The sequence below is a fragment of the Colletes latitarsis genome, chromosome 9 (assembly GCF_051014445.1).
Source record: "Colletes latitarsis isolate SP2378_abdomen chromosome 9, iyColLati1, whole genome shotgun sequence".
NCBI classification, from domain to species: domain Eukaryota; kingdom Metazoa; phylum Arthropoda; class Insecta; order Hymenoptera; family Colletidae; genus Colletes; species Colletes latitarsis.
Window position 1 is genome coordinate 26,061,287 of NC_135142.1, and position 11,952 is coordinate 26,073,238.

Consider the following 11,952-nt stretch of genomic DNA (forward strand, 5'->3'; position numbering starts at 1 on the left):
ATTATTTCTACTTCGATTACTACTTTCCACGTCCAACCGAGCAGACGTTCTTCAACGTTTCTCGTTCGCCAAGTCTAAAAGTAACCGAACAACTACCGACGATATTAACTTGGAGAGTACGCTAAACAATTTTTCTTTTAACGTAAACGTTTTGCGAATTATCCCTCGTCGTGGAACCACCAAAATTCCGTCCGTGCTTTTCCCCGCTTTCCATCCAGCAAAACGCAAACGTCCCCGTAATATCACAATATCGAAACAACTTTATCACGAATGCAGCAGTAGCAGCGCATTACTAGGAATTTGTATATAATGGTGCTATGTACATATGTAATGCACCGGGCCACACATAATGGCGATATCATAAGATACGAACCAATAGCGGCAATTGTATGGAAATATGTATCTATGAATGAAGACACTTTCATTTATGAAACCAGATACTTATGTACCGGACACGGGCGTTGTAACATCCTGCTATTATGTGTCCTTACCTACTCGTTTCATCCTTTTCTCGCTACCTTCTCTTATTCTTCGTCTCGTTCGTTTGCAAAGCCACCTTTTGGCCACCGTCATACATTTTTATAGATCGACGTTTGTTGCGCAGTCAAGCTAGCTACGTGTATATCGACGAGTCGGGCTCCTTTATTGGAAATAAATTTATAATAGCGTGCGAAAAACAGTGCGATCGATTAAATGTACAGTTGGGTCTCGATCAGTTCAACGACTTAACCCCTTGACGTTCGAGTATAATTACAATGTTAAACCGAGTTTGACTCGAGCAGGCGCGTTAAGGGGTGTCGAGTCTCTTGTTTGTTCTGACAAACCACAAACTGACGACGATCTCGAACCAATTAATTAACGATCAAACGTGTAATTTGATAGGTGCGAGGCGAAAGTGGTGTGTCATTCATACGAAGGATAGGGTTCTTTGGCTGTCGGTTAGCAGACAGTTTCGGTGCAGCAACCCTTGATCGGTGGAGATGACGGAGGAGGAGGAGGAAGGTTGGCGAAAGAGGCAAAGCCCGAGGTGAAGGGAAAGGAAAGAACGAGGCTGAATGCGCTGACTGTGACGCTTTCCGGTCAGGTGCCGCCCCGACGATCCTTCTCCTTCCAACTTGTATTCGGATCCATTCGTTCGCTTACTTTTACCCTCCTCGTTTCGTCCTCCTCCTCCTCCTCCTCCTTTTCCTCCTTGATTTTTTTCTCCTAGAACGTTTTCTTTGTTCACCGATAAAAACGTATAAAAACAGAAAAAAAACCGGAAGTTAATCTGTTTCATATCGAGATCAGGAGACTCCGGCTGGAAAACTAGCAACTTCCGAGTTCGTCTTGTTCCTAGAAAAATTTTCCTTGCTAGAGCGTTTTTTTTATTTATGCGAGATACTTCAATGTACAAATATTTGAAGTACATAATTGAATTTTCTCTAATTAGAAGTCAGGTCTATGTGTTCTTGACAATCTGGTGGAACAATCCAACGGTATAATGATATTAAACACTTGTAATGCTGATTTCGAGCCAAACGGTTGGTAGAATTAATTCTGTTAGGACGAAGAGAGTAGAGTCCCTGTCGAAAAAAGATTAGTGGAATATAAGCAACTCGTATAATTAACACTGTGCGTGACTCGCGTTAACGCTAGATAAATTTCCTGTGTCTAACTTTGATGGACATTTATTTTCATCCACGGAGAGACTTTTTGTGAAAAGAAGCGGACGCGACGGACAACAGGAAATAAATTAATTTCACCGGTCAGTAGAGCAACAGTCGGTAGCCAGCGTCAGGAAGAAGATAGCGAGCGCTTCTTTCTATTTTACCGTGTTATTACCGACGTAATTATCGCGCTGCCTCGTGAGTCCATTGTCACAATGGGCGTCCGTAGTTTCCCTACGATTATCGTACCGAAAATCTGTTCGTGACCAACCTCCTCGCCAGCTTCCTGCCTGCGTTGGACAACTATTAGTTGTCGCAACAGTACCGTAAATTCTAAAGAAAAAAAGTTAGCGCGAATAACAAGATAACTTTTCACGCCTACAATCGGTACACGATTGTTTAAACGAACCACGGATATAGCGTGACTTTCAAGCTAACTATGCTCTTGGAGTTGAAAATCAAAGTCGATTCGAAAGCGCGTGACAACTGCTGGGATAAAAAGATAGCACGTATTAAAAATGTTTTAATATGTTAATATCTTTGTTGTAATTCTACAAGTATAATGTCCTGAATATTGACAGTATTTATTCCAACGAGGTACGAGAAGCGAAACTTTGAGGTACGTCGTAGACTAAATTAGTCGTCTATTTCCTCGATCGAAAGAGGATGCGTAAATGTACCATTGCGTAGAAAGTGTTTAAGTGAAATTGGTGGACCGATTATGCATTTTCCTACTGAAAAATCAGTTTCTCTCCTTTTTTGCCCCCTGGTCGCCGACTTGCTGCGTCCGCTGGTGGACAATGACCAGCAGCACTTGCCGCAATGCCAACGGGGCAGACGCGCTCCTAATATCTGCTCGGGCGATCTAGTTCGCGGAAGCGGGCAGCAATACCTGTGCATAAACGTACGTGTACGCGCTCGAACGTTCGCCGCAACACATATGCAACCCCGTCCCATAAGCATCGCGTCCGTGTACATGCGATCCGTTCCTATCCTTTCTTTCTCTCTCTCCTCGCCTTCCTGTTCCCCTCGGTTCACCCCATCGACTAATATGTACCGCTTTTCTCCATCGAATTTCTGAGCAGCAACCCTCGGGGCACAGTCTCCATAGAGGGTACCGATAGTTTCCAGTGGTAAAGGATTATCCAAACTCGATACCATTAAAACTATCACCTTGGTTTGTCTTGACGAGTTCGACTCGTTTTACCTGATTTTCCATTACATTATTACTATTATAATGCATAGAACTTTCCGAGATCTATTGGGTACCAGCAACCCTCGGGGCACAGTCTCCATAGAGGGTACCGATAGTTTCCAGTGGTAAAGGATTATCCAAACTCGATACCATTAAAACTATCACCTTGGTTTGTCTCGACGAGCTCGACGCGTTTTACCTGATTTTCCATTACATTATTACTATTATAATGCGTAGAACTTTCCGAGATCTATTGGGTACCAGCAACCCTCGGGGTACAGTCTCCATAGAAGGTACCGATAGTTTCCAGTGGTAAAGAATTATCCAAACTCGTTACCATTAAAACTATCACCTTGGTTTGTCTCGACGAGCTCGACTCGTTTTACCTGATTTTCCATTACATTATTACTATTATAATGCGTAGAACTTTCCGAGATCTATTGGGTACCAGCAACGTGTCGGTAGAAAGTGTTATATAACTCCGCCATTTTGCGAGTTGAGCTAACGATGAATCTTGCACGATAATAAAAGGTAAAATGTTGCTTAAAAAGAAGATCTCGTTAGACTAGTCGATAGTTACCTCAGGAAACAGACTTAAAATTCAGCTGTTTTTGTAACCCGTTCGTGTGGTGTACTCACACCCTCGAGTGAAGGAATATTTTTGACGTTGGCAAAGATATATAATAATACACGACGAATTATCCATTGCTCGTTAGATTGCGAGACGCGCGTATTCGTCCACCCGCACACGTTGCCGTGGGGCACGGACACGCGTGACGCGTACACTCAGAAAGACTCGTGCTCCGTCGCGACGTCGAGGGGAGGGGGAGCTGTTACTGGAACGAACGAGGACGGGGGATGGGAGGAGGAGAACACCTCCGGAGAGGGTTTCTGGAAGGAGGATATGATGGCTCGTGGCGTTATGCTCCGCGAGCTGTTATGCTCCTCGGGCACCACCGGACCATAAGCGAGGCTACTTCGCTCCCGTACGCTCGGCGCAATAGCCGCCACGTTTCTTGTTATATTAGCGCATCGGCGTCACCCGAATAAAGCCCAGGCATCGCCACTAGTGGCCTCCGTTCCGCCTTTTCTCTCAATTTTCCATTCCCCGTAACAATCCAGTCCAGTCGGATGGACAGTCGTTTCCAAATCACGCATTAAACAATTACGAGAAAAATTTTATTCGAATCCGATAAAGAAAGCCGATCAATCCATCGAGATCTATGGAAGATGGTAATTTACGAGATACCATTCGAAGAAGCTCCGAGACCAATAAAACTTTCTTTAGACTTACTTATCGTCCAAACATTGCATAATTACGAATTTTCCTAAGGAAGCTTATCTTGGAACTTGGAGATTCGAATTGTAGAATTCGAAAACCTGACGATACGCAGGAAATGGAAGATTGAAATTCCAGCGAAACGTAGAGTCGGTCGTTGGAGGATCTCGCAAATTCATCGGAGTCGGACGCCAATGGATCTAGGCACGAGCCACGAGTCTGCGTCGAATATGCCTCGCAGTCTCTGACCCGCAGTTCCTCTCGGAGTACAGGCTTCCGGGGAGGTGGAGGTGGACGACGACGACCACGAGGAGGAGGAGGAGGAAGATGGCGCGAGAGGAGTTGCGGAGGAAGGGGTGCGTTTGGCGTTCAGCATGCGTAAGGAGCGCTGGGGCATTATGCACGGGCCCCGTAAGGCTGGCCTGAAACGAGCGAATAAGAAAGTAGTTATAGCCTCGACCAGCGGAGGTGGTTGCACGGACGGAGGCATTAGTTGTCGGAGGAGGAGAGGGTCGACAGGGGGAGAGGCCTGCCACGCGCTGCCTGTCTCTCCTCTCTCCGCCATTTCCTCTACCCTGCCCCGCCGCCTTTGTTCCGCTCTTTCCGATACTCGTTTTTTTTTTCTCCGATTATTCGATTCGACGGTCCTTTTTCTTTCAGCGACCATTTTGCACGTCGATCCGTGTCGCGCCGATGCTCTTCGTTTTCATTCGATTGTCTCGAAGGGAATCCTCCCGTCAAAACACGCTTAAAAAGTAGATGATTTTTATGATTTCGTTTCGAAAAAACGTATACAACATTCTTTCATGCGTGCTTTACGACAGAAAATAAATTTTCAATGTTTTTCGTTCTAACGTTTACGAGCCTTGTAAAAGTTCTTTCGAAACAGAGACATTTTCCTATGAGATTTAAAACTTGGATATTTCAAATAATAAACAATATAACGAACAAATAATATAGTATTCCGTGTTTCGTCGTTTCATTTTCCAGCCAAAGTATTAATCTCGCCGTCCATTTTTCATGGTCAAGCTCTTCTCTTCCTCATCTTTCCATTCCGTGATATTCAATCATTGATCTCGTAATTACTGCACGGCCCTCTCCTCCCTTCCCCCTGATTGGCTCTTTCCACGTGCCCCTCTACCGCCCCATCCTCCGTTTCTCATTTTTATCTAGACAGAGAACAGTTTTATCTTTTCGTCCCCTTGGAGTTTCTCCTCCGTTTTGCCCCCTCCCTCCCTCCCTGACTCCCGTACTCCCCTACTTTCTGGCACAAGCTAACCCTCCCCCGACGGCTCGTTGTACGTGCTATTCCTTCATCTAGCTCGAGCGATCATCCTCCGTGCCGCAATGTGTAACAACGACTCGTCACACTCTGCTTGCCGGCGCACACGATAATTGCCCTCATTATAGTTATTTAAAAAGCGCTGCCGCCTCCGCGGCGATCGAGCCGCGATATAACGACGCGAGCGTGTGCTCGCGCGTCAGCGCGAATTAATCGAGGCGAAGGCTAGAGGAGAACGAACCAGGAAAAAAAGAAAAACGGCGCGCCTTCGTTCTAAGATCGTAACTCTGTCGCTTTACCATAGCTAGTTTTAACTCTTTCCTTCTTTCGATCCTTTTTTTCATCACCTTGAAACTCGTCTTTTTCTCGCGTTCCTTCTTTTTCATTATCCGCCAGCCAATTGTTCCGGTTTGGAGGTTTCGAACGAACGCGGGGCCGATCAACGATTCTTGCTCGTCCCCGAGTAGTGGATGCCATTTTTTTTATTTATTTCTACGATTCTTTTTTATTAAACGCCAGCTGTGTTTTAATTACGGATTAATGGGATTTAATTAGCAAGCGGGATTGCAATCATTACGCGCGATGAAAATTTTTCGTAATTGGGGAATTAAACGCGCTGAGAAATTAATAACTGTTGGAGGGATTTCGTCGTGGCAACGAGGAAAGCAAGCCGTTTCAATTTTGAGATCGCATACCCGTCTCGTGATCGATGTTTTCTAAATGTTATCGAGTACGCGCAAAAGAGAGGCTACTTTCTTGGTGTCGAGGATTTTTTCGAACGAGAAAGATAGAATACAGAATATTAACTGATCGTTGATCTCAGATATCGATCCGAGAAGCGGACCCTGATCTATATAATTATCCACTGCTCGGAAAAATCGGAACGTTAAAAATAATTTTAACCAGGATGCTTGAATCTTTACGGTTCGCTTGAAACGCCGAGTATTGTAATGTAGCGAACGTTGTAGTTTTAAACACTTCAGTTACTTGTTATTAACGGTTTGTTGCGAATCACGGGGCGTGCTGTATTTGTGTGTATATTGTATATCAAGAACCGCCTCTAACGGTAAAGAGGAGAGTAAATTGTATGGTAGGCGATAATTAAAAGCAATCGTTGGGTCAGTTGCATTTCTTTTTTTTTGTCTCTATCCTTCGATGCGTTAGATTAATCAACGAGATCCCGATGTGCCTTTGCCGGCCACCTGTGTCCCCTTTAACAAATTAATATTTTGCTTAATTGGATCAGTATCAGTGTCGATTTACACCTGCGGGACGCGAATCGTTTCCGGCAGGTATCCTTCGTAAACGCGCGAAACAGATTCGCTGAAATCCCCTGTAATTGACATTCCCGGACGATACTCGATACACCATTGAGTTTCTCGCGCCATCTTTTCTTCCTGGACGCGCGAACCCGGCGATACGTCCGCGTCGACGCATAAATTATTCAGCCAGTTTGCGAAGCGAACCTTGTATTCGTTTCTAATTTATAATATAACGGATGTCTCTGGATACCGTACCAGCGCAGCGGTTGCATTGAATTTCAACCGAGTCTTGTTCGCTTTTGGCGCGCGCTTCCTCTCGATCTTTCTGAATCCGAATTTCGGGACCAAGGACGAAAGAAACTCGACGACAGCTGAGTGTCTCGAGATCCTCTAGCAGATTAACCGCGGGTCAAAGGGGATCAAAGTGTTCCCACGGAGATAAAAACCAACGAGCAGCTTGAAAATAACAATTCGTGATTCGTTCGGATCATGAAGAAACGGTATCAGCCGAGATGTTCCCGCGACTGCAGCCGTTACGCGTGTTTCTGCTCGTAATACTCGTTGGTCCGAGTTTCGTTTCAAATTTATCCGAGTCGACATCGTCCTCACGATTTCGACGGACGCGTGCGATGCATTTTTATAGATTCGTTGGCTTCCGAATCACAGGTACATTTTACTTATCGTTTCTCGTGTTTTAGCTGGTTGCTTTACCTATACAAATAATTCGAAACCTCGAGGCTCGAAGGGACCGACGATTCCTTCGGGAAGAAATTTTTCCGGCAAGGTCGCCGGCTGCTCGATTGTTCGCGGTGGAACGGTGCAATGAAAGCTCGATAGTACGAACAAAAAGCCGTGAGGTAGACATAAATAAATAGGTGGTGGGTGTGGTTGGTAGGCCGCACACATGGCGTCGTGACCCGTCTCTTCTCTTCGTGAGCTCAGAGCTCGCTTAAGTTATGCCCTGCGGAATGCCGCTGCTCCTGCTTCTTTCGGTGCCCTGGCTAGATTTAACAGTTCCACGATGCCTCGTTACTTTTAATCGAACGCCGCCCGACTTACGAGGGTCGATCAACGATCCCTAAAGCCTCCGATAATCGTTTAAAAAAAATCTTTTAAATGTCCCCCGCGTTATAGATCGTTTACGACGCGACCTATTCGGACGGTGCGAGTTTATTTATAATTACAAGGAAGAACCAATCCGCCACAAGTCAAACCACCCGACCGATAACATAACTTTTTACATAGAAGATAAATGTGTTCCGTTCTCAAGATCTATCAGATTTGCAACGATCTCGGTTGCCGATACGCGGAGAACAAACTTTGTTTCTGCCGAATAGAAAAACTCCGTAGGCGAGTTTTTCCCGGCGAGACCATACTTTCGAGGGTCAAGTCTTGGTTATCCGACGTCTCTAAGCCCGCGAGTAACGCCGTTCATGACTTAACACGGTGCTTGGGTTCGTTCGTTCGTTCGTTCGGCTGTGCTTTGGCGGTTCAGGCTGCCGGGACAATGCCGCATTGTTTCATCGTCGTAGCTATCTAGTCGGCACGGTAGCAGGCAGGCCCGAACGATGTTTATTATCCGTTTGTGCAACAAAACAAAATGCCCCCGGTGTTATATTATCCTCCGCTTCGTGGTCGAATCAGTTTCCCATATAAAATCCACGGACGCTGCCGTTCCGTCGTAACTTTAGAGGGAGCACGATGTTCCTCGAGGATGTTCTTGGTGCCTTCGAGCCCGTGCAACCTCGCAGAAGTCTTTGGAAAATCAAACCATGCCGTACAGAATCATTTCTATTCGTTAAAGACACAACTTTACGAATAGAAAACATACTACCTACCTTTCGAATAGCTTTTAACGTCCTGGTAAAAAGATAGAGTGTTCCCAGAACGTGTATTTCTGGTACCCTTCGATTTCTCAAGGGCGACAAAGCTTTTCAAAATGTACAAGGATACGCGATAAGAAGCTTGATTAGAAATCAGGCGAGAAATCACGCGCTTAGGGATTTCGATCGGGCCTTATAAATTACAAATTCTTAATTATCCTGTTGCACGTTCGTGTTTTCGCAATTAGAATATCTGCTAATTAAGGAAACTCTGTTGTATCTCACGCATCCTCGACGCACACGATCCTCTCTGCAAGAGAATAAAAACAGGGAGGGGGAGGAGGGGGGACAAGGATTAGAAAAGCTTCGGAGCCCATTGTCCGAGCCGGTGAAAGCGAGCCGTTTCCAGATTTGATCTCCGATTAGCCTTGGCACGATTCGATGGAAATCACGCGCATCTCCCCTCGTCCTCCACTCCCCTAACCACTCAGAGTTAGGTGTTTTATCTTTCGCGCGAAAACCGCGTCGTCCGTGGGGGGGCGAACCAAGTTCGAGCTCGGGCAGCGGTTTTCTTATTTCCATGAAAATCGTGCGCGCCGATTCCGACGACAATGGTCATTCCGGCGTTTTAAATGCAAATCCGCGAAAGGAAAAACCGTAAGGGCATTATAATTTATATTACTACATGTGGCAGCAGCACTTCCGGCGAAAGAGCATAGGCGCAGTTCCGGTCAGCTCGGCCAGGAGATCCTACATCGCCAGATTATGAGCCCATGCCGCTTTTACAATGGATCGTCTGCCTGACTCATACGTTAGTACGAATCATTTTGTTGCCGCTAACGGCTCGCTAGCCGCCAAAATAAAATGTCTATCGAACGACCATGGTGTCCTATCGATACCTACTTATTTACGATCGATCGCTTCCGTAACGTTAGATTTACGATACCCGTAAGATTCCATACTTAAAGTTTCAGAATTTCTGAATATTATTAGTCGTTAGGAATTTATATACGTTGAATTTGATTAACGAGTATACATCTTAATTAATAGAAACTAAAGAACGATGGTTTCATGGACCTGAGACTGTCTCCAGCGTAGGTAGGTTGTTCGAAATTGTTTATTTTATAGTTTTCCTATTTCGAAGAACATTTTCTTCGTAATGTTTCTGGCCCAGACATACGGTATAGTATATATAACGTCAGATTATTTCTAGGGAAGATGAAATAATTTAATCTCGACCCGAAAAGTCGCGTCCGCTCGTCCGTTGAAGCACGATTGAAACTCAAGTCACAAACTGTCCCTTCTTTATAAAGTCTACGATCTTCTGCACCGTGTTCTGGAAACGCGCAAAGTTGAATCTGGCCTCCTCGGTGGTCTTCGATTTGTAAATTACGGTCGTGTAAGCATCCGTCAACTCGGTGACCAGCCTTTGTGCCCTTCTGGCGGCTGCCTCGATCGAGCCGGTTGGCGTTTTTATACTTTGCGCCGTGCGAATGATTTCCTCTTTGACGAGGCTCACCAACAGCTCGTCGTCCTTCTCGTTCGACGTACCGCTCGAGATAATTCGAAAAATTCGAGCGATCGCCTCGTCCGCTGCGCCTGAAACACCCAAAAGCCCTTTGAAACGGGTCCCAGTTTACGTTGATCGGATAATTCCATTCCAATTCCAACGACAGGTCTTTAGAAAAGAGTAGTTTCAATCTAATTTTAAACGGTGGTGGCTTATCGTTATATTGGTTCTCTTGCTAGAACTAGTTGCGATCGTGATTATAACAATAAAGACTGAAATATAGATTAATTAGATTAAAAAGTTTAGTTTTATTTTCGTCATTGTTATATTACGAGAAAAAGGACGAGTATAGCTGCTCTAACGGAATGTTTCATTCACCTGCTGCTGCACGTGCCCTTCTCCCGATCGATCTCCACGAATCGTTCTCGCGGTGGTTTCCCTGCGATCGCGAGACGCTGCAAGCTAGAAGGACGATCGCGATCGTCGCGGGCTTTGCCATCCTCGAACGTTCCATCGGGTCAAACTGACGGTTGCGAGTCTTCCGATTCTCTCTTTTTATACGGGCAGTACTCTCTAGACTGGCGGCGGTGTGCAGGGACATTATGCAAAATGCAATTTGTCGTACGGCCGACACCGATCGTTACGAGCGATTCTGATGCGTGTCATTAAAAGGAAAAGACAGAAGGGAAAGTGGAGCAGAAGCAGGAGCAGCAGCATGTCGCGGTACAAGAAAGTATATTGTTTCGCGGGTCACTTTGATTTTCACGTTCCGACATACCTGGCCAGTATAGCGGGAACGCAGCCTGTCTGCCGGGGAAAATTGCTACAACGTGAAAGTGTAAACTCGGGGCTGGCCAGCGATATTTTCGAATTTCGTTTTTCGCGAAATCTTTTCACCGGTAGTAGAATTATTTTCATCCCTGGCGAAATAGGACGCTCGTTATTGGATCTACTTGGCCCTATTTTCCACGAATACTGCTCCTAGTCTTCATTTTCGTTTGAAACGTGAACTTGAAAATCATCTTTGACCTAATCCAGACCACTTTGAATTATCCGAGGTAATCTGAACGATACAAAATATTAAGTTCACGTAATAAGCCGATGAGCTTGCAGTCGATGCAACGTTAAACGCAAGAGAAAGAAGCTATTAATGTTGTTTGTGTTTTCGATAGAATTGGCTCGGATAATAGAAGAGGTCATCTAGGATTTCATGACCAGGATCGTTCGAAAGACGGTCGTGTTTCCACAATATATCGAACCGTGAACGATTTACGCGATTCTTCGTCGGTAGGACAACGGGGCTCAACAGGTCGTCGGTTTCCCCCTCGAAAAATGCAGAAGCAACGCCGATGCTGGCCGGCGGTAAAAGTGCGTGAACATAGGGAGGGAGTGCATCCAGCCATGATTCCTCTTCACCGATTTTTACCCCCTTCCTGTCCCTTGTACCACACTCCCCCATTGAAACGGCTGCCCGATGGCGCACGATTAAAGTCTGCAGAGGTTTACAGATTCGTGTTTTGCAAAGGACGTGCACACTTTCACCGACGATACTGTACTTTATGAGATATTAAATTTCTAAAACAGTGTTAACTGCTTATCAGGCGCGCACGCAACACTGGTCACGACTCCAATACTTGTAGCGTACGTTTCCCGTAATGCGAGAAATATTTTCGCGAATTTAGTAAAAATTTAAGAACCGTACTGAAATCGATATAAAAATCTGCATACGAAGAACTGAAAAACAACAGACTTTTGACCGATATAATATCGTTTCTAAAGAACCATAAATAGTTTGAAACAGTTATTTTCGAAACCGTTTCAACCGCTATCGCAGAAACATATTCTGTAAAAAGTCTTTGGTTGCCAGACAGGTGAAAAATTGGCCAATTTCCACCATTGTTTTCTGCCTATCTCTGCTTTTGGACAACGTAACAAAGAACGAACGTCAAGCA

At 45.2% G+C, this 11,952-nt stretch overlaps 1 protein-coding gene across 1 annotated transcript; it reads right to left on the reverse strand.

Annotated features, from left to right (window-relative positions):
- Positions 1–1,080: 1,080 nt before the first annotated feature.
- Positions 1,081–10,514, reverse strand: LOC143345692 (uncharacterized). The gene is made up of 3 exons (XM_076773065.1): positions 10,379–10,514; positions 9,782–10,089; positions 1,081–1,206 (listed from the first exon to the last, which is right to left on the reverse strand). Exons 1-3 carry the CDS (start codon positions 10,512–10,514, stop codon positions 1,081–1,083), a joined length of 570 nt encoding a protein of 189 aa, XP_076629180.1.
- Positions 10,515–11,952: the final 1,438 nt, after the last annotated feature.

Bases quoted from the DNA above. Each gene is read 5' to 3' on its own strand.
- LOC143345692 (XM_076773065.1), bottom strand. From the start codon at position 10,514: ATGGAACGTTCGAGGATGGCAAAGCCCGCGACGATCGCGATCGTCCTT. The intron at 10,090-10,378 runs GTGAATGAAACA...TGGGTGTTTCAG, and splicing joins AAGGGCACGTGCAGCAGCAG to GCGCAGCGGACGAGGCGATC. The intron at 1,207-9,781 runs GTGACTTGAGTT...AAAACGTTCTAG, and splicing joins TTATAAAGAAGGGACAGTTT to GAGAAAAAAATCAAGGAGGA.